General features: G+C 44.5%; 1 protein-coding gene across 1 annotated transcript; it reads left to right on the top strand.

Annotated features, from left to right (window-relative positions):
• The first annotated feature begins 6101 nt into the window (after positions 1 to 6101).
• GOT1 (glutamic-oxaloacetic transaminase 1) lies at positions 6102 to 21146 on the top strand. Its single transcript, XM_042459668.1, has 9 exons — positions 6102 to 6324; positions 12871 to 13052; positions 14981 to 15104; positions 15273 to 15385; positions 16327 to 16431; positions 17346 to 17496; positions 17766 to 17931; positions 18053 to 18195; positions 20101 to 21146. Exons 1-9 carry the CDS (start codon positions 6201 to 6203, stop codon positions 20238 to 20240), a joined length of 1248 nt encoding a protein of 415 aa, XP_042315602.1. The 5' UTR covers positions 6102 to 6200; the 3' UTR covers positions 20241 to 21146.
• The last annotated feature ends 237 nt before the right edge of the window (positions 21147 to 21383 follow it).

The raw sequence follows: 21383 nt of genomic DNA, 5'->3' as shown, positions 1-21383 counted from the left end.
TCCCATATATTCTTCTAGAAGCTATGGTTATATAAGAAAGATTATTTCAGACAATAGAGATTTTTACTATTAATATGGGATAAGAAATTATTACATTTTAGGGTTCTGAAGATACTGTGGCAAATATCTTACAGGACCTAAGCAAACAAAAAAGGACATGATAAAATGACAACTAACCTCTCCCTCTAGAAAAGAAATCCATGACCTAGCTGCAGCTTTTTTATTTTATCCAGGACTACTGAAGGCTGGAATTTACTTTATTCCAAAAACATATTTGTAGTATTTAAAAGAAGTGTAAACACTCTGTAAAAAATGTGAATTAGTGTTCCAGATCTAGAAAAAAATCTACAATAAAGTCACAGCCAAAATAAAGTATACAGGCTACAGCAGGTCAGAATAAAAGGGTTCGAATAAAACATCTGTACGCTGAAACACTTTAAAAGCCTGGGCAAGTAAAAATAGTTTTGCTTGAATTGACAATTGAAATAGTTAAAGAGTTCCCATATCTTGGTTCAAATACTGATCAGAACGAAAATTGCAGTCAAGAAATCAGGAGGAGCCTGGGATGGGCAGCTATGAAAGAAATGGACAGGATCATAAAGTATAAAGACATAACTCTGAACGCTAAAGTGAGGATAGTCCAAGCCATTGTATTCTCTTCACAATGTATAGATGCAAGAGCTAGACAGTGAAAAAAATTGATAGAAGTAAAATCAACTCATTTGAGAAGTGGTGCTGGAGAAGAGTGAGACTGAGGATACTGAGAATGGCAAAGAAGACAAACAAATAGGTTCTAGAACAGATCAAACCGTAACTATCCCTGGAAGCCTGGATGACTAAACTGACACTGTTATACTATGGTCACACTCACATCATGAGGAAAAATGAATGATTAGAAAAGACAATGATACTAGGAAAGGTGGAAGGCAATGGAAGGAGAGGAAGACTATATGCCAGATGGTTAGTTTCGATCATGGAGGACACAGGCCTGAGAAGAGAGGATGAAGGCAGGGGGCCTTGGAAAAGTCTCATCTACAGGGTTGCCATGAGTTGAAGTCTAATGAAGGGCACTTAACAACAGCAGAGATAGGCAGAGTTTAAAAAAGCAGGCCATTTACGTCTTTGCTTGGCTGACCAAGCAAAGCTCATACAACAGTGCCCCCCTGTGGCCTTACAGACATGACTAAATCTGGAACATGCAGAACATCAGTATTGAATGATGATGTCTATGTGGTATATAAATAAACTGTATGTGATAGCAGTAGCAATAGCATTTACATTTCTATACCGCTTATCAGTGAACTCGGCACTGTTGTATCTCACCATTGCACTACCCTTCCATAGTGATGGGTTTGTGTGCTCCTGTGAGGCAAGAGGCTACGCTGACAATAGCAATGTCTGGTAGGGTTTCCCATGTCAGACAGGCTTCTGTTGAGCAGCCAGACTAAATGAGCCAAACAGCTACTGAGTGGCAGCAGTAGTGGAGGGTGACACTGGTGGAGGACCTGTCAGAGATTATGGTAGTGGCAACACAGCTGACTGTTGTTAGTACAGTACTGTGCAGAAGGAGGCATGGTAACCCCACTTTGAATGTCTTTTACCATGAAAACTTTATGATGAGAAAATTCAAAATGAAACAAGGGATAGCGTTAGAAGATGACACTCCCAGGTTGGAAGGCACACAGCAAGCTACTGGGGTACAGCAGAGGACAACTATGAGTAGAGCTGTGGCTAATGACACAATTAGGGTCAAACCAAAAAGATGTTCAGTTGCTGATGTGCTCAGATGTGAAAGAACGATGCATATTATAGGAACATGGAATGTGAGAAGCATGAGTCTGGGGAACCTAAACAGAGTAAAACTCGAAATGGAATGTATAAACATAGCAATAGGAACATTACCAATTTAAGCAGCAGCACCAGAAGGAGAGTCCTGGGTGTGACTGTTCACCCGATTGGGGGTGGAGGACCTATTCATATGGTCCGCCCTCGAAGGCTGATGGAACCCATTAGAGGCCCTAGAGGGTTTAAAGGCTGGCAGTGCCAGTGATACTGTTGAAACCTTGGTTAACACTTGGAACAACAATTTTACCAGGGCTATAGACACTATCGTTCCCAAGCGTCCTTTCCAGCCCGCCCTTAACGGCAACCCCTGGTATATTGAAGAGGGTTGGACAGTGACTTGAGCATGACTTGCAAAGATCTCGACTCATACCTGTCAGGACATGCCATAGGATTTATCTTAAATCCTATGGTGTGGTGATAGATGCAGCTAAGAAGTCTTTCTATTCTGCATCTATTGCGTCTGCAAAGTCTCGTCCGGCAGAGCTATTCAGGGTGGTTAGGGATTTAACTCAGCTATCTCCAACCCTGAATCCTTTGCTAGAACCTACAACAGCCTGCTGTGACGCTTTTAATAATCACTTCGCAGACAAAATCTCTCAGATAAGAGCCAACTTGGATGCCGGCTTTCAAACTGAGTTATTAGGAGAGGTATCCAGTATCTCCGCCTATACTGTTATTCTGGATCAATTTGAGTTTGTCAGTACCAAAGATGTGGACAAGCTTCTTGGTTGTGTGAAAAAGACGACTTGCTCTCTCGACTCTTGCCCATCTTGGCTGGCTGTCCAGGGGGGTGATGCCATTAGGTTACTATTAAAGAACATAATCGACGCATCCTTTAGGGAGGGCTATCTTCCATCTTGCCTTAAGCAGGCAGTGGTTAAACCACTTCTAAAGAAGCCTACCCTTGACCCCTGGACAGAAATAATTATAGGCCTGTTTCATTGTTGCCATATTTGGGAAAGGTAATTGAAAGAGCAGTCTCCATTCAACTCCAAGCAATCTTGGATGAAACGGATTATCTAGATCCATTTCAAACCGGTTTTAGGGCAGGCTACGGAATTGAGACGACCTTGGTCACCTTAGTCGACGATCTCCGTCTGGGCACCGACAGGGGAAGTGTGACCCTGCTGGTGCTCTTGGACCTCTCAGCAGCCTCTGATACCGTTAACCACGGTATCCTTCTGGAATGGCTGAGAGAGTTGGGAATTGGAGGCTCTGCTTTGCAGTGGTTCTGATCCTACCTCTGGGGCAGATTCCAGATGGTGTCGCTTGGGGACAGTTATTCCGTCAAGAGAGAGCTCAGGTTGGGCGTCCCTCAAGGTGCGATTCTGTCCCCAATGCTGTTCAACATTTACATGAAGCTGCAGGGTGAGATCATCCGGAGACATGGGGCGGGGTGTTATCAGTACGCTGATGACACCCAAATATACTTCTCTATGTCTAAGACTGATGCAGTGACTAAGGAAGGCATCTCTCCTCTGAATGCCTGTCTTGAATCGGTAATGGACTGAATGAGGGAAAACAAACTCAAGTTGAATCCAGGTAAGACGGAGGTACTAGTAATAGGGACTCCCAATCCAGGAATGGAGTTACGTCAGCCAGTTCTGGATGGAGTCACATGCAACGGTCAGGAGCACTTGCTTTCAGCTTCGGTTGATATGCCAACTGTGTCCCTTCCTGGAGTGGGAATACCTTGAAACAGGAGTACATGCACTCGTAATCTCTCATCTTGACTTTTGTAATGCGCTCTACATGGGGCTACCTCTGTGACAAGTTCGGAAACTTCAACTGGTACAGAATATGACAGCCAGGCTGGTTACTGGCACATCTAGATTTGCCCACATTACACCAGTTTTAAAATCCCTTCACTGGCTGCCTGTTAGTTTCCAGGCAAGATACAAAGTATTGGTTTTACCCTTTAAAGCCCTACATGGATTGGGTCCTGACTTCTTGTGGGAACGCCTTCTCCCATATCATCCTCCCTGCACTCTTCATTCTGCTGGGAAGATTCTGCTTCAACCAAAGAGGACTAGTCTTTTGGCAGTGACCCAGCGTTTCTTTTCAGCAGTTGCTCCTAGATTCTGGAATGACCTGTTGGATGAGATCCATCAGATTACCACCTTGGAAACCTTTAAGAAGGCTATTAAGATGGATCTCTTCCAGCAGGCCTTTCCAAACAAGGTCCACCTCTATTTTCCTGCTCCTCCCTCCTCTCCCCTTTTCTCCATCTCTTTTTCCATCCTATCTGGTCCCCGCTATACATTTCCATTGATTTTAACTGTGATTTTATACTACTCTTTTAATATCTGTCTGGTTTAATCTTTTTAGTATTACCATGTTTTTATACTGGGGGGATAGGGTTTTTTTAGAATTTTAACTGTATTCTCTTTTATTGTTGTAATCTGCTTGGATTCCAAGAGATTAAGCGGAATAATAATAATAATAATTAGCAAATGATACCATGCTACTAGCAGAAAATAAGGAAGACCTGGAACAATTACTGAAAAAAACATATCAAGGAAGAAAGTGCAAAAGCAGGTTTACAGCTGAACATTAAGAAAACAAAAACAATGACCACAGATGATTTACATAACTTTAAAGCAATGAAGACATTGAAATAGTTCAAGATTTTCAATACTTATCGGCTCTTTCCATCCTAATGAAGACTTCTGGAGAAACTGAAAGTTTGTTCATACAATTATTTTCTGTGGAAAATGGGATTTTTCTTACACACAGTATAACACAGCCCCCCCCCCCCCCAAGTGATAATAATCTAATGGCAATTATTTTTCTCTGCTGCAGGTAAATAATACATTGGCACCAGCAATACTGTCATAGTATGAGATTAACTACAGTATGTGGTTCCTGAACCTATTCTCAGTCCTGGCAGCCAAATGAGTTCTTGGCCTTCAAGAATACATATTGATTCATCTGTCTTTTTCAGCACTTGAGGGGATTGAAATCTGGTTTGCTTAAAGCTGTGTGGATTGGACTGAAGTTATATCTCGTCTGCCACTCTGCTTGAAACAGTTTATAAAGAAATGGTTATTGGGTGTCATTTTCACACTCAACTGGTTTGCAACTGGAATGTTTTTTAATACGTAACTGTCATCCTTGGGCCTGTGAGGGAGAGAACAGGCTGGCCCGAAGAGACAGTATTCTTGGCTGTATATTATATTGTAACATGTTTAAAATGTATATTCCCTTTGAACTTGTAAACCGCTTTGATCTCCCAGGAAAAGCGGTATAGAAATAAATATTTTATTTATTTATTTTTATTTACATATAATCCAGATATGATGTGATTGAGGCAAAAGTTATTTTTTTAAAATACCAAGGCGTAAATACAGAATTGTAAATACATTTGCACACATTGTATCCTAGCATTAGTCCAGTTACGTTCCAGTCTGAACCTCTCTGTTCTTGGTGCATTAATTAAATTGTACTTTGTAACAGTACTGAGGAATGTCTTCAATGACTGTGGAATTGTTCTAATTTTGCAGTTTTGTGGGCCACATTGTGTGCTGCTTTGTGTCTCTTTTGAAACGCCAGCAAATGAGTCATTTTTGAGGATTTTGTAAATAGTTTCACTCATTGCATAGTTACATATTTTTGGCCCATTTTACAAATTCAGACTACATTCCTGGCTCCCTGTGTATCAGGGGGAGAGTGCTGGGGAGGACCTAGGAAAACAAATGACAGTCCTTGCCCATAGAGAATCACTGGGGTATCCACTGCTGGGGAATCATGGCTTCCCTTTGGGCAAGTGTGGTTTCTCCATGGGAAAGGACTGTCATTTGTTTCAGGACGTCCCTGCTGGGGTTTCCAGCGGGATAACCTACTAGGCTGCATCGACACTGGAGAAATAACCCGGTTTGGCACCGCTTTAACTTGTTGTCTGGCTCAAGGCTATGGAATTCTGGGAGTTGGAGTTTGTTGTGGATCTCTGCTTCGCTCTGGGCCCTCAACAAACTCCAACTCCCAGAATTCCATAGTCTTGAGCCAGACAACAAGTTAAAGCGGTGCCAAACCGGGTTATTTCTCCAGCTACAACCGCCTTTGTGACTCGCTACCTCCGTTTCCTCTCCTAACCCCGCCCCTGGGAGGCCGTCATTGGCTTAGCCTTCCCTCCCTTCAAACCCTTCGCGGCGTTTGATTCGCCGCTCCGGTTGGCAACCTGAACGCTTTCCCCTGATTGGCTGTTGCCCGGGTAGTCCCTCGAGAGCGCCTCTCTGATTGGTGGATACGCGCCCTTCTCTCTCTAAGGGGAGGCCGGGGCCTTGTTGGGCCGGTGAAGGTGACACTACACTCTCCTCAGGCAGCGCTCGGCCCCGTCCTCCTCCTCTTTCCCAGCCATGGCTCCCGGAGCAGCGTCCATCTTCGCCGCCGTCCCTCAGGCCCTTCCGGTGGCCGTCTTCCAGCTCACGGCGGATTTCCGCGCAGACACTGACCCTCGCAAGGTCAACCTGGGAGTGGGAGGTGAGTGAGTGGCCCCTGGCCCTGAAGCGCCTCTTCAGGCGAGGCTGCAGGTTGAGAACGCTTTGGCCGCATCCACACTGCAGAATTAATCCGGCTTGGCACCACTTTGGCTGCGCCCACACTGTAGAAATAATCTGGTTTGATACCACTTTGGCTGCATCCACACTGCAGAAATAAAACTAGTTTGACACCACTTTGGCTGCATCCGCACTGCAGAAATATGTAATCCGTTTTGATACTACTTTGATTGTATCCACACTGCAGAATTAATCCAGTTTGACACCACTTTGGATGCATCCACAGTGCAGAAATAAACTAGTTTGACACGACTTTGGCTGCATCCACACTGCAGGAATAGTCTGGTTTGATACCACTTTGGCTGCATCCACACAGCAGAAATAAAACTAGTTTGACACTACTTTAACTGCCATGGCTTCTTGAGCTCCTAAATCAAACCATAAGCATTAGGAAAGGATGCAAATGACAAAAGCCTAGGGCTGTGCCAAGGCCCAGTGGGACCTTGAATGTCTCCAGCCATTGGAAATAAAGAGGAGGGTGTGGGGAGCAACATAGGATCCAAGAGGGAACTGATATGGATCTGGCTAATGTAGACTGATGAGAGAAAACTGGGGGTTGGTTTTTCGTGTGCCTTCAAGTCATTTCCGATTTATGGCAACCTATCATGGAGTTTTCTTAACAAGTCCCATCCTCTGAGGCTGAGAGTGTGTGACTTGGGTTTACGTGGCTGAGCCATTCGAACCCTGGTCTCCAAAATCCAAAAAGTTTGCTCTAGTTGTAGGATGGCTTCCATCCCTTTTTCTTAGCGGGATCCTCAAATGATAGCTATGGTTCCATGCCAAGAAAACTGCCATTGCTGGATTTGTGTTTGCCAAGCAGCTGTTTAATGTCCCATAGTTCTCTCGGAAGGAAAGAGAAAGAAAAGGATGGGATTTCTACCCAAATATATAGCCAAATGGGTCCGTTATAAAGGGGATTGTGTTGTTATTAGATGATTACACAACAGGCTGATTCAAGCCTACCCAAAGACCAGCATAATCCTGCTGAGAATGTTGAGAGAATTAATTAACTCTGTTTTGTTTTTGCTTCCAGCTGAAAATGCTTTCTCTGTTTTGTTTTTTTTTAAATTCATATTGATATCCTGAAGTGCTTGGACTTAATCATACAGTCTCTGAAATATTCTGTATCTTGTCTGGTGGCTCTTGAGTTTAGGAAGAAGATACACATTTGAATGCTTTCCGCTTATGCATGTCAAAAATGGTTCAAGGCTCGATAATCCCTGTTCGAAAGAACACACAATCAAAATGTAAAGGCTCCTGAACTGGGCCTTGGCACAGCCCTAGGCTTTTGTAATTTGCATCCTTTCCTAATGCTTATGGATTGATTTAGGAGCTCAGGAAGGGCTGGCTGTAATTATAAGGTTCAGCAGAGAATGTTAGCCATCTGTTTTGCTGAGAACTGGATATTTCGGTCCCCAAAACAGGGACCAGAATTTTAAGTATTTATTTGGGGGGGGGGGGGACTAGAACCATTGAGTTGAAGATGGTTTTGTTGGCCATCTGGTCAAATTTCTGTTTGATGCAGGAAATCTAAAAACAACAGTATCTCTAACATCTGTCAATGGTCTGCTGGAAGACCTCTAGTGATGGACAGCCCATGAATCACTCTTTGATTGCTATGGCTCCTTAAAGGCTGGAAAAGCTTGCAGAGCGTCTAAGAGTTAGTGTTACTCCCATAATCCCCCAGCCAACATGTGTGTTTTTCTGGAAACTATAGTTCAAATTTTTCCCCAAGATTGGATTCCCGTTGAACTGATCTTTGAGCTATCATCTCCAACCACCAAGGATTTTAGTGTTGCCGTGCTACTACCAAAAATATTCTTCCCAACCTTCACAAGGTGCAGCCCATCTCTAGCAACTAGTCCTTTGTCTAAGTAGTGAAGACCACCCCAGAAGCCAAACCTCTCCACCTACACCATCTACATAGCCAGCCATTCAGTTTTAATATCTTCTTGTTCCTCTATCCTTCACGGGCAGAATTGACGAGAATACCACCTGTGTCCCAAACCCCTACAGTTTTGAAGAGTAGTTTGGCAATGGGATTGATTGTCAAAAGAGATAGCGGAGTCTCCTTCTTTGAATGTCTTCAAAACAAGGCTGGACAGCTACCTGCTGGGGACGCTTTAGTTGGAGAGTCTGAGATTTAGTTGGATCAGGGGTTAGGTGGCCCCTGAGGCCCCTTCCAACTCTATGACTCACCACAGCATGAGTTTTCTACCGCTTTATTTATTTTTTATTTCTTTATTCTTTCATTATTCTTTATTCTACAGAAGTCAAGATTTATATAAACGTGGAATAACTTAAGTCCTATTGGTTTCAATGGACCTGCTCTAAATGTATCTATGGGGCTCTACAGACAGCCCAAAAGGAGCGGTTCTGTGCCGCCCCTGGATGTGTGGGGTTGGGGATGTGGCAACCGGACGCTACGCCTCCAGTGCGCTGGGGAAAAGAAGCCCTTAAAAGGAGCTTCTTTTGCTGGCGCTACAGGAGCACCATAATGGTCGTGCCATGCCCTCATGATGCTCCCCATGCATGGCGCTGTTTGTGCACCATGCATGAGTGACATCATCATGGCGCGCCCCCAAGATAGTGCCCACAGTGCACGGTAGGGCTTGGGAGCATGCAGACCGATCCCTACTTTTGGCCCCAGGCCTATGTCGAGAGGCAACTGACTAATAAGCTCATGTGAAAGACCCATTAAAAAAAAAAGTGTTGGAGCTACTAGCAATGGGGCTATGTGTTCCAAGGATGGATGCCTCAAGGTGGAGTACTAGATGTCTACTGGAAATCTGAAACAATATTGCTGTGGAAACTGGGTTGTGTACCCTGCCCATAGTCAAAAGACCAGTGGTGACAGATGGAAAGAAAGGAAAACTATGAGGTAAAAGAAGAGGTTGAAATTGCCAAGGGGAGATGTGTTTTAAATTGTTTTGATGTGCTTTTTAAATAGAATTAGTTAATTGCATTTAACTTTTGTAAAATAGCATTTTAGCTGGACTTGATTTTACATTTTTGTAAGCCACTTTGAGTCCCATGTTGAGAGAAAGGTGGAGCATTAATGAAAGTGTTTAATTCTTGATTTGTGACTATATCGAATCCCTTAAAAGAAGAAGTGGCATCCTTTTCATGCAGTGTCAATCCGACAGTCATCTTGTTAATTTGGTTTCCTGTCTGTTCTCTACTGTCTCAGTTAGTCCAAGTGCACCTTGTTCTTTGGACTTATTTCTTGTGCTTTCTATATTTGATCCCAACTGTGGCCTTCATGTCTTGGCTTCCTTCAGGTGTGGGGCTGTCTGGCACCTGCTGTTCTTATGACTGGTAAAGAGCTGTCAGGAGATCTGGGCTGATATCCAAGTTACTCTTGGGTCAACCCGTATGACCTTGAGCATATTATTGCCTGGGCATTGCAGAAACTGTGGAGGGGACTTTATCCTGGGACTAAAAGACAAAGTACAGACTGAGCATAGAATTTAGTAAGCTGCTTGTCTTGTAGGTTGTAAAATATGGAGTGATTTGCTTGATAACTGTCTAGCTGCTCCTCACTGCAATCACTCACTTTCTGCAGCGCTCAAAACAGAACAATTCTTAGACCGCTGTTCAGCAGTAAACTTTTAGCTCTGTCTCTGCCAGTGTCATCTGGGGACACTTGTAAGTTGTTGCTTATGACCTTTCTTGTCTATCCTCCATATCATATGCTCAAAGTTTGAACCATTCTTTCTTTATAATAGTTCGAGTTGCTGACTTCAGGCGTCTTCCCCATGTTTTTGGCCCCAAGCTCTCATCCACCTCTAGAGCCTTCCAACTTGTTAGAGCCTTATCACATGTGAAACAGGAGCTCCAATTTGAAGCAAGGGGGGGAGCAGAGTCACTTTGGATCCAAGGCAATTCACGTGATGTATTATCATACCTGAGGAACGAAATTGTGGTCTCTACTTGAGCAAAGCGGAGCCAGTGCACATTGTATTACCACACCAGAGGGATTCAACGATTCGAATTGGCACCCTTGCGCATGCTCAGTGAGGCTCTGGACGCTGTCATCCTTCCCTGCCCCCTCCTTAGTTGTCATCCTTCATTGGGGTGAAGGAGCAGGCAGGGGGTGATGGGACAGGTGGCAGGATGCAAGAGGGGGTGAGATCGGGGTGAAGGAGCAGGCAGGGGATGATGGGACAGATGTCAGGGTGGCAGAGAGGGCGAGATAAAGATGAAGGAGAAGGCAGAGGATGATGAGACAGGTCGCAGGGGTTCACTGGGGGCGAGATCAGGGTGAAGGAGCAGAGGGGATGATGGGACAGGTCCTCGGAATGACCCCCCCCCCATAGAAAGCAATCATGTCTGATAATACATCACGTTATAACGTGAATACGCATGGCTGGACCCGTAGTGACTCCGGATCTGAGCTGCAAAACCCCTCGTGTGATAAGGCCCTTACATTTTGTGACCAAACAGACATTTTAATAGCCTTTTCCCACAGTAATGAGGGGCTTGAATTTTAATAAAATAAATAAATAATAAATGCTTTATTTATATACCGCCCTTCTTCCAATCAGGGCGGTGCACAACACAAATACAGAGGCAATAAAAAAACATACATTACACCCACCTGCCGGCCAGGGGGGGGGGGGGGGGGGGGGGGGGGGGCTAACTAGAACTTGTATCGGGGAATGCTCGCTTAAACAGGAAGGTTTTCAGATCCTTCCTGAACTGGGCTAGGGAGGTAGCCGAGCGGAGCTCTATGGGCAGCGTGTTCCGGAGGGTTGGGGCCGAGATGGTAAATGTCCTCCTTGCTGTGGAGGCTAATCTTGCCCCAGGTACCCTCAGTAGCTGCTGCCCAGATGTTCTGAGTGTGCGGGGCGGATTGTATGGGGAGAGGCGGTCCTCAAGGTATCCTGGGCCCAAGCCATGTAGGGCTTTATAGGTTATAACCAACACCTTGTATTGCGCCCGGAAGCGAATAGGCAGCTAGTGCAGATCTTTAAGTACAGGTGTTATATGACTGGCTCTGGATGTACCAGTAACCAGTCTGGCTGCCATATTCTGTACCAATTGTAGCTTCCGGGTATGGTACAAGGGTTGCCCCATGTAGAGCGCGTTGCAGAAGTCCAATCGAGAGGTTACCAGAGCATGTACCACTGTTTCTAGGTCCCCTCGGCTCAGGTAGGGACGCAGCTGGCGAATAAGCCGAAGCTGATAACAGGTGCTCCTAACCGTCACATCCACCTGAGATGTAAGGTGGAGCGACGAGTCAAGGAGCACCCCCAGACTGCGTGCAGAGTCCCTCACGGGATGTTCAGGACAGGTGGAACCACCGCCATCCCTGGGCCAGGAGAACCTATCACGAGGACCTCCGTTTTCTCTGGATTCAGACTGAGTCGGTTTTCCCTCATCCAGCCCATTACTGACTCCAGACAGGCCACGAGAGGAGAGATGCCATCCCCGGTCACTGCATCAGTCGGAGACATAGAGAAGATTATTTGGGTGTCATCAGCGTACTGATAACCCCGCGTCCCATGTCTCCGGATGATCTCTACCAGCGGTTTCATGTAAATGTTGAAAAGCATGGGAGACAGAATGGCTCCTTGAGGGACCCCAGATATAAGGGCCCTCTTGTCGGAGCACACGTCTCCCAGCTGCACCATCTGGAACCTCCCAGAGAGGTAGGAACGGAACCACTGGAGCGCAGTGCCCCCGATTCCCACCTCTACCAGGCGCTCCAGAAGGATACCATGGTCTATGGTATCGAAAGCCGCTGAGATGTCCAAGAGCACCAACAGGGACACGCTTCCCCTGTCGATGCCCAGACGGAGATCATTGACCAAGGCGACCATGGCCGTCTCAACCCCGTAGCCCGCCCGAAAGCCAGTTTGAAATGGGTCCAGATAATCCGTTTCATCCAAGATCGATTGAAGCTGGATTGCAACCGCCTTCTCGATCACCTTCCCCAAAAATGGCAATAGCGGTACTGGCCGATAATTATTATGCATCAGGGGGTCGAGGGAGGGCTTTTTTAACAGCGGTTTTACAGTGGCCAATTTCAAGCTGGATGGAAATTGCCCGTCCCTCAAAGATGTATTTATAATCCGGTGTAACAACGAGGTTACCACCGGTCCCCCCTGAGCCGCTAGCCATGAGGGACAGGGATCGAGAGAGCAGGTTGTCTTCTGAACACTTCCAAGGATCTTGTCCACATCATCGGTACTAACCGACTCAAACTGATCCAGTTTAATGGAGTCCACGGAGGCTCTGGATGCCTATGCAAAAGGCATAGTAGCTATGCAAAAGGGACTGTGGGAATTGTAATGCATTGGAGACTCCCTATGTCAGAGCAGATACACTGCTGCAAAGGATTTAAATAAAAATTGGCAATTTAGAAGAGAAGGAGAGCTCTGTCTTCAGTAAGCTGTACAATACTAATGTTCATACAAGTTCAAATGTGTCTAGAATAGTAATTCCTGCCCTTTCTGTCCAACAGCTTATCGCACAGACGAGGGGCAGCCATGGGTCTTGCCGGTGGTCCGGAAGGTGGAAATGATGATTACCAAGGATACCAGCTTGAACCATGAGTACCTTCCCATCTTGGGCTTGCCAGAATTTCGTGCCAATTCCTCACGAATTGCCCTTGGAGAGGACAGTCTAGCTATCAAGGAGAACAGGGTTAGTCTGAAGAAGAAACTCCTGTTACTCATCTATTACAAGGGGGAGCAAAGTGAGGTGACATCTTCTAAGTGACATAGTCGAGGTTAGGAATATTGTATGTGGCTTTTCATGCCATGCTGTGCAGTGGGAACCTCTGGAAGCTATAGCATAGGTACTGATGGACAAGTACTTTCCTGAGGAGAAAGGAAGAACTGTTGAAACAAGCAGGCTCCAGGTAGGTTTGGATGGGGACTCTGGCTTTCCAGTTCTGGATGACAACATCTGCTGTGCTGGATAGGGCTTCTGGGAGGTGTAGTATAAAGCATTTGGTGAGCAGAGGTTCCTTCCCTCGGTCTATACAAAGTGATACTGGTAGTGGTTGGCCATGTGATGTGCTACTGAAGGACAGAAATGGGAAGGTACAGATAGAATCATAGAGTTGGAAGAGACCTCCAAAGGCCACCCAGTCCAGTCCCCTGTCATGTAGGAAGACACAGTTAAAGCACTCCAGACAGATGGCCATCCAGCCTCTGTTTAATAATCTCCAAAGGAGGAAACTCCACCTCACTCTGAGGCAGCATGTTCCATTATTGAACAGAAGGTTTAGGACAGGAAGAGGCAACACTGCAGTATGTCCTGTCAGTCTTGTATCTGTTGGTTTCATTTTAGTTGGAATGAAAGAGAAAGGGTGAAAATTCAAAATGACTTTAACAGATTAGAAAGCTGGGCCAAAACTAACAAAATGAATTTCAACACAGAGAAATGCAAGGTACTGCACTTAGGGCAAAAAATATGAAATGCATAGATATAGAATGGGGAACACCTGGCTGAATGAGACTACATGTGAAAGGGATCTAGGAGTCCGAGTAGACCACAAGTTGAACATGAGTCAACAGTGCGACGCGGCAGCTAAAAAGGCCAATATGATTCTAGGCTGCATCAACAGAAGTACAGTCATCCCTCCATATTTGCAGCTTTGATATTTGCAGATTTGATTATTCACGGATTTCATTAATATGTTCTCTCTAGGACTAGGTCCTCCAGTGCAACTCTGTGGTCAACTTTAACTAAAAGTTGCACTGAAAGACCATTTGTAGCTACTCCAGTGCCATTCTGTGGTCAGTGTATGTTGGACATTGACCACAGAGTTGCACTGGAGGACCTAGAGATTCCTAGAGAGGTGTCCTCTCAGGTAAAAACAGTGTTTTTGTTATTTGTGGTTTTTCCATATTCACGGGGGTCTTGTTCCCCTTACCCTAGCGAATAAGGAGGGACAACTGTATAGTTCATGGGAAGTAATAGTGCCACTCTATTCTGCTTTGTCAGGCCTCATCTGGAATACTGTGTCCAGTTCTGGGCACCACAGTTCAAAAAGGATGTTGACAAGTTGGTGCATGTCCAAAGGAAGGTGACAAAAATGGTGATGGGTCTGGAAACAATGCCCTATGGGTATGTTTAGCCTAAAGAAGGGGCAGTTAAGAGATATGATAGCCCTGTTTAAGTATTTGAAGGGATGCCATATTGAGGATGGAGCAAGCTTGTTTTCTGCTGCTGCAGAGAATAGGACCCGGAACAATGGATGTAAGCTACAGGAAAAGAGATTCCACCTCAACATTAGGAGGAACTTCCTAACAGTAAGTGCTGTTTGACAGTGGAACACATTCTCCTTTGGAGTGTGGTGGAGTCTCCTTCCTTGGAAGTCTTTAAACAGAGACTAGATGGGATGCTTTGATTTTGCGTTCCTGCATTGCAGGGGGTTGGACTGGATGGCCCTTGTGGTCTCTTCCAACTCTGATTCTGTGATTCTAATTTGGGAATGGCTGAGAATCCCACTGCAACAAAAAAGGAGATTATTTGTTTCTTATGGGAAGCTGAATCCTTGTTGTCAGTCTGTCTGGCATAAAAACAGAGTCTTCTTCCTAACAAATCTTTTCCTTTTATTTCAGGTGGGAGGTGTCCAGTCCTTGGGAGGCACAGGGGCACTTCGTATTGGAGCAGAGTTCTTGAGACGCTGGTACAATGGAACCAACAACACATCAACACCTGTGTATATCTCTTCTCCTTCCTGGGGTGAGTACTGAGGCCTGGCTTGCATCCTTGGCATGGTATGGAGTAGAGAGAGGGGTGGCTGGGGTCTCCATCTCCAAACATATTCCCAAACATTTCAAAATATATTCCATGCTAGGCAGTCTAGCCCTCCATGGTTGAACAACCGATGCTTCTGTTTCCTTTCCACAGAAAATCATAATTCAGTCTTCACGGATGCTGGTTTCAAGGACATCCGAAACTATCGCTACTGGGATGCTGCAAACAGAGGTCTAGACATCCAGGGATTTCTGGAGGACCTGGAGGTGGGTCATGGTGTCCTATAAGTTGGGTTTAAACTTAATAAGAGATCTGAATTGGGATTCCAGGTAGGCTTTTAGGCTTGATCAGATATGGAAACTTCCTGTGGTATAGATGTTGTGTAGAAGCTACATTTCATAGACAGCCAGAATAACTTAGTTCATTGTTGTAACTAGTGTATTAGATTTGAATTAGATTAATATTTGGTTTCGCTAGGAGAATCTTTATCTCTTGCCAGCTAGAATGCTCAAGCCTCATGCATTTGCTGGGAATCAAAGCTGTGGGCAGAGCTGAAGTGTAAACATCTGTGTATGGACTGTGCTTCTGATGCCTTCTGACCACATTGTGCCTCATGAATAGCCATTCTAGAAAGTTATGCCTCCAGTGTAACTTCCAGTCTAGAGCTATAGCCAGGAAGGAAATGTGGAGAGCTCTAGTTTTAACCATAGAAATGCCGGAGTTCATTTGTTTGGATCAGAGTCCCACATTAGTGGATTGAAAAGAATATAACAGAATAATATGCATGTGGGAGAGAGAGTGGTGTCTGTGAGGCTTACCCCATTTAATATTTTTTAAATACAGTATCCAAGGATTTTAACATCTTACTACCTACCTTTACATGGTTGAAACCTATCCAAATACTCCTAGGGGGGCATCTACACTGTAGAATTAATGCTATTTGATACAACTTTAAGTGCTATAGCTTCATTCTGTGGGATCGTAGCATTTGTAGTTGTACAAGATCTGCCAGAATGCTGATGCCTCATGAAACTACAAATCCCAGGATGCTGTAGGATGGAGCCATGGCAGTTAGAGTGATGTCAAACTGTGTTACTTCTACAGTATAGATGCATCCCAGTTTCATTCATGGTGCATTATTGAGCCTCAAACATGATTGGTTAGTGCTGCTTGGTTCAGATTTGGTTCTCTTTCTTTTTTAATTCAGAAAGCTCCAGAATTTTCTATCTTCATCCTCCATGCTTGTGCTCATAATCCAACTGGCACAGATCCCACCCAGGAGCAATGGAAACAAATTGCTGCTGTTATGAAGGTGAGTTCACTAATGGAGCCAAAGAAGATCAGTAGAGTTGTGTTTGTACTTCATGCTGTTGTGTCTGTGTGGATATGTGTATAAAGTCATGCAAAATGTACTTTAATGTTGTGGCCTGTATGAATTAAGCCAGCGAAGCTAGCTTTCAGCTTTTACATAATTTAATGTTGCTTCTACCCATTAATAAACTGAATTTCTTCATGCAGGGATCCCAATGTGTGGAAAAGCAGGTTGGGATGTGCTTCTAAAAGCATGCACTTGTGAAAACAAAGTTTCTACTGAGATTTAGACAGAGATCTGTGCAAGCTGTGTTAGTTTGCTAACAAAACCAGGTTCTGTTTTTGATAAAAACTGGTCAAACTAGCTGAAAGGATTACTGGCTACACGGGGAAATAGCTTGCTTGGCATAAATCTGGTGATTAGATATATTTACTCTAGACTGGCTAGCAATGCCTTTTACATATAACAAAGATTAGAAACTGCTGAAGCTATGTAATGGGTAAACAATGTATGGCTAGGTAATGAGATTCCCATTTACTTCTGCTTTATAACTTGTTTTATTGAGGGCTAGAGCCTTGTTTAGTTTTCCTGACAGTGGTTAAGAAAATAAAGCTTTATTCAGTTATCATGGGTCCAAAACACACTGCAGAAATAATCCAGTTTGAGTCTGCTTTAGCTGCTCTGTCTCAGTGCTAGGGAATCCTGGGAATTGTAGTTTTGACAGACATTTAGCCTTCTGTCAGAGAACTCAGGTACTACAATAAATTACAATTCCCAGAATTCCCTAGTGCTCAACCAGGGCAGTTAGAGTGGTCACAAATGGGATTATTTCAATGTGTTTTGGACCTTAGTCTCAGCCTGTTTTCCATAATACAGTGAAGCCTGAACTCCTTCTATCTTTTCTCTTTATGCAGCGCCGATACCTGTTTCCATTCTTTGACTCTGCCTACCAAGGCTTTGCCTCAGGTTCCCTGGATAAAGATGCTTGGGCTGTGCGCTACTTTGTTTCAGAAGGCTTTGAACTCTTCTGTGCCCAGTCCTTCTCAAAAAATTTTGGCCTATACAGTAAGTACTCAGTACACTTCTCCAGATGTAAACAGTTTTGTCAGTGGGACAACCCTGCTGCATCTTGAAAAATGTTATTCTTAAAAATTTTATATGGTATGATTTTTGATATTGTAAGGCTCACAGGAGACTTCCTCTACAGCTGAAAGGTGGAATATTTACAAATCAGCTTGCAATCTAGGAAAGTGAGGCTTGCTTCTCACTCCATGGGTTTTTATGTGTGCAGCCTGAGGCTTATAACAGCACTTCTCTTGGCTTTCTTTTCTCAGATGAGCGTGTGGGGAACCTGACTGTTGTGGCAAAGGATGGAGAAAATGTGCAGCGAGTTTTATCCCAGATGGAGAAGATTGTCCGCACTACTTGGTCTAACCCGCCTTCCCAGGGGGCACGCATTGTGGCTACAACACTCACTTCTCCAGAGCTTTTTGCTGAATGGTAAGACTCACCAAACCAAGACTTAATAGGTGTCAGGACTCACTATCTGGGGAGAGCTTATAACCTAGCTCATTCCTGTTTGTATGAGACTGGATCAAGCTCAAGCGTTTTTCTATGACAGGAAAGAGAATGTGAAGACCATGGCAGATCGTGTCTTGCTGATGCGGGCAGAGCTCAGGTCTCGGCTTGAGGCCCTACATACACCGGGTACATGGAATCACATCACGGAGCAGATTGGCATGTTTAGCTTTACCGGCCTCAATCGTGAGTACAAGTGTGGGGTGGGCAAGGGAGAGCAAAGGAGAGAATCAGAGAGGGAAGGATGTTACAAAGAACTGAACAGCTGTTTGGATGATATTTCAGATCTTGGAAAAGTCCCTTTTTTGGACTGAATCCCCCAGTCAGCATGATCACTGGGAGCTTTGTTTTCAAATTTAATGTTTTCCTATCTGATATTTCTATGGTCCAAAACACACTGCAGAAATAATCCAGTTCGAGACCGCTTTAACTGCCCTGGTTCAGTGCTAGGGAATTCTGGGAATTATAGTTTATTGTGGCACCACAGCTTTCTGACAGGGAAGGCTAAAGGTCTCTCAAAACTGCAGCTCCCAAGATTCCCTAGCACTGAACCAGGCAGTTAAAGTGGTCTCAAACTGGGTTATTTCTGCAGTGTGTTTTGGACCTATACTGGATAATGTTGCTTCCCCAAAAGTCCAGTCAGCTGTCTTATGTAGTTATTCATTGAACAAGGCCCAGTACATACCAGCCCTTTGTGGCATCATGCCCCGCAACCCTAGCATGTGACGATGTCGCAGCTGCACAGCACCATAAGCATGGTGTGCACAGCTATGACGTCGCAGCAGCACAGCATCCAAACAGCGCTGCACAGCTGTGACGCCATCACGCTGTCTCTGGTGGTTTAGGAGCCACTTCCACACGCTCCTTTCTTGCTGCGCAGCAGTATCACACAATTTGGTTGCTGCTGTGCTGCTGCAAATTAAGGAGGTGTGCCTCCCCGGCGCCTCTTTTTGGCGCACTGTACCACATCCAAGTTTGCATGCATGTTCGTATTTGCACTTTTTAAAAAAATCCTGGCTTATCAGAGATGAGACATGACACTGAAGCATTTGCCATGGCCTCACTAAGATCCATCATTTATTGTGATGTGTGAACCTGGCAGTTTGGTTTGTCTCTTCCTCAACAAGCCACAGACATGACCCATGTTTATTCTTTCTTTGTTGTCTGATTAAGATGTTGTTCTAAACAGATGATGGGCAAACTACTTTAGGTCCAGCGCCTGCACAAACCCACCAACTTTAAAGTGTTGCGCTCCCACCCTCAAGATTTTATTTCCCTCCACTTTAACATTTTTTAAATATTTATTCAAAATGCCCCTTTCAGCCTTTAATACGAATTAGTCAGTGTGGTAGTCAGTGAACTGCTGCTGGTTTATGGCGAGTTTCCATTAAAGAAACTGTTGTAACAAATGGGCACAAATGCAGTATCAGTCCATGGCACATTAGCCAGAAAATAACAGTACCAGTTCTTGGCATACTATTACTACTACTACTACTACTACTAATAATAATAATAACAGAAGTAGAAGTAGGTTATCAGAGTCTAAGAAACACTACTCTTATGGGTATTTAGGGTTTTGCAACAGTTTCTGGCCTGATTTATTTCCAGCTTTTAAAAAGCTGTCTCCTCGGCCTAAAATAATTGGATGGGATTATGGTGAAAACATCCTCCATGTCTCTAAGACATTTTTTTAAAATTTCCAAATGGTTGGGTGTGTGTGGATAGATAGGCTGAAGGATGCTCCTAACGCAGACTGGAGGGGTCATATGTGACTTGCTGCCCCCCTTTCCACATTAAACAAACCAGGGATTGAACATCTGTGGTTTGTTTAGCCACTCACACTTGTATTGGGAACAATGGGGCAGTGCAGCACATACTATGGTATGTTACATTGGAAGACAACTGCTGTGAAAGAAGTTATGTGTGGGCATGAATATCACTTTTTGAAGTGTAAGTAGGTCCTTCCCTTGCTCTGCCTGTTTATTGAAGGCTTTTCATACCGTGACCTTGGCCATAACATATGAATCTTGGTAGATGTTGCTCTGGGTTTTTTGTTAAGAGTTCTGATACTTATTATTCCTTCTTTTCTAGCTAAGCAAGTACTATTCCTGATCAAAGAAAAACACATCTATCTGATGGCTAGTGGCCGCATCAATATGTGTGGTTTGACTACAAAGAATCTGGACTACGTTGCTGCTTCCATCCACGAAGCTGTTACCAAGATCCAGTAAATCTGAAGCCAGACATTGCATGCAGTTGTGTTTTAATGTTCCCCTCGTGTTTTGGGTTCTTTTGGAAACCAAGAGTAACTGCTGGAGCACAGGAATTCAAACAAGAGGTATGGCCAGGGTTCCATAGAGGGCCTGCTTAATTCTTTCTCTTCCCACCACTTTTCTGTTTAAAATGATTCCTTTTCTTGACAGATCTCTCTTCCCTTGCAAGGGCAAAATTAGATGAAGGGAAGGAACTGCAAATAGAAAAGTGGCCAGAGGGGAAAGGATTAAGTAGTCCTCTATATTTTTCCTTGCCTTCTTAAGTTGGAAGCCTCATCAGAACAGTGGGAGAAGTTACACACAACTGTATGTAATAGTTTGGTCCTTAGCAACATGAACAACTGACTCCTTCCATCTTGTAACATGTAATCTCATGAGCTCATCTCCCTCATCTCTATGACTCAGTTGGGATTGGGAACAGCAATTGTGTCACCAAAGTGTCTAACTGCCTTTTAATGGCCCTATTTTGTGTGTAAGCATGCCAGTGGGAGAGAGCCCAGCTCCAAGTTTCTCTTCCTTCTGCATGCAAGCAGTTAATTTTGCACACCTAGTACTAGTAGTGACTAAGTCTAGAACCCAAGCACTTGGCTTCTTCCACCTGCCATGTCTGTTATGTCCATTTGCACTTTATGTTAACCAACCCTCTCTGGCCTACAGCTGCTGCAGCAACAGAACAGCACGTTGTGGGATAAAAACCAAAACAGTTGGTTTTCATACAGGGGCTGCAGACTGTGTGGGCTACTTCAGGGAGCGAGGCTGGTGCTGCCTCCCTTGGTTTCCAGCCTTGCATAAACAAAGATTGTAATCTTAATAACTGTACTTTGACTCATTAGTGCAAGAAAATAAAAACATCTCTTCATGCCACTATTTTCTCTTAGCCAACATCAGAGCTTGGTAGGTGAAAACAGGAACAGTTGCTTAGTTTGTAGAGAACTACATGGGATTCTGGGCTATTGCTGAAACAACTCATTATTTCATCCTGGCAAGTTGAGGTCTGAGAACAGGAAGTGGATCTCACCCCCAGCCATCCGCTTCCTATAAAGGCACAAAGCAGTTCCTTGGCTCAAGTTGCGTCTCAAATTGTCAGGTCAATATGTCTGA

This window comes from Sceloporus undulatus, chromosome 3, assembly GCF_019175285.1.
Source record: "Sceloporus undulatus isolate JIND9_A2432 ecotype Alabama chromosome 3, SceUnd_v1.1, whole genome shotgun sequence".
In the NCBI taxonomy this organism is placed as follows: Eukaryota; Metazoa; Chordata; class Lepidosauria; order Squamata; family Phrynosomatidae; genus Sceloporus; species Sceloporus undulatus.
Note: the sequence above shows the minus strand (reverse complement) of the source record. Positions and strands in the feature narration are given on the sequence as shown.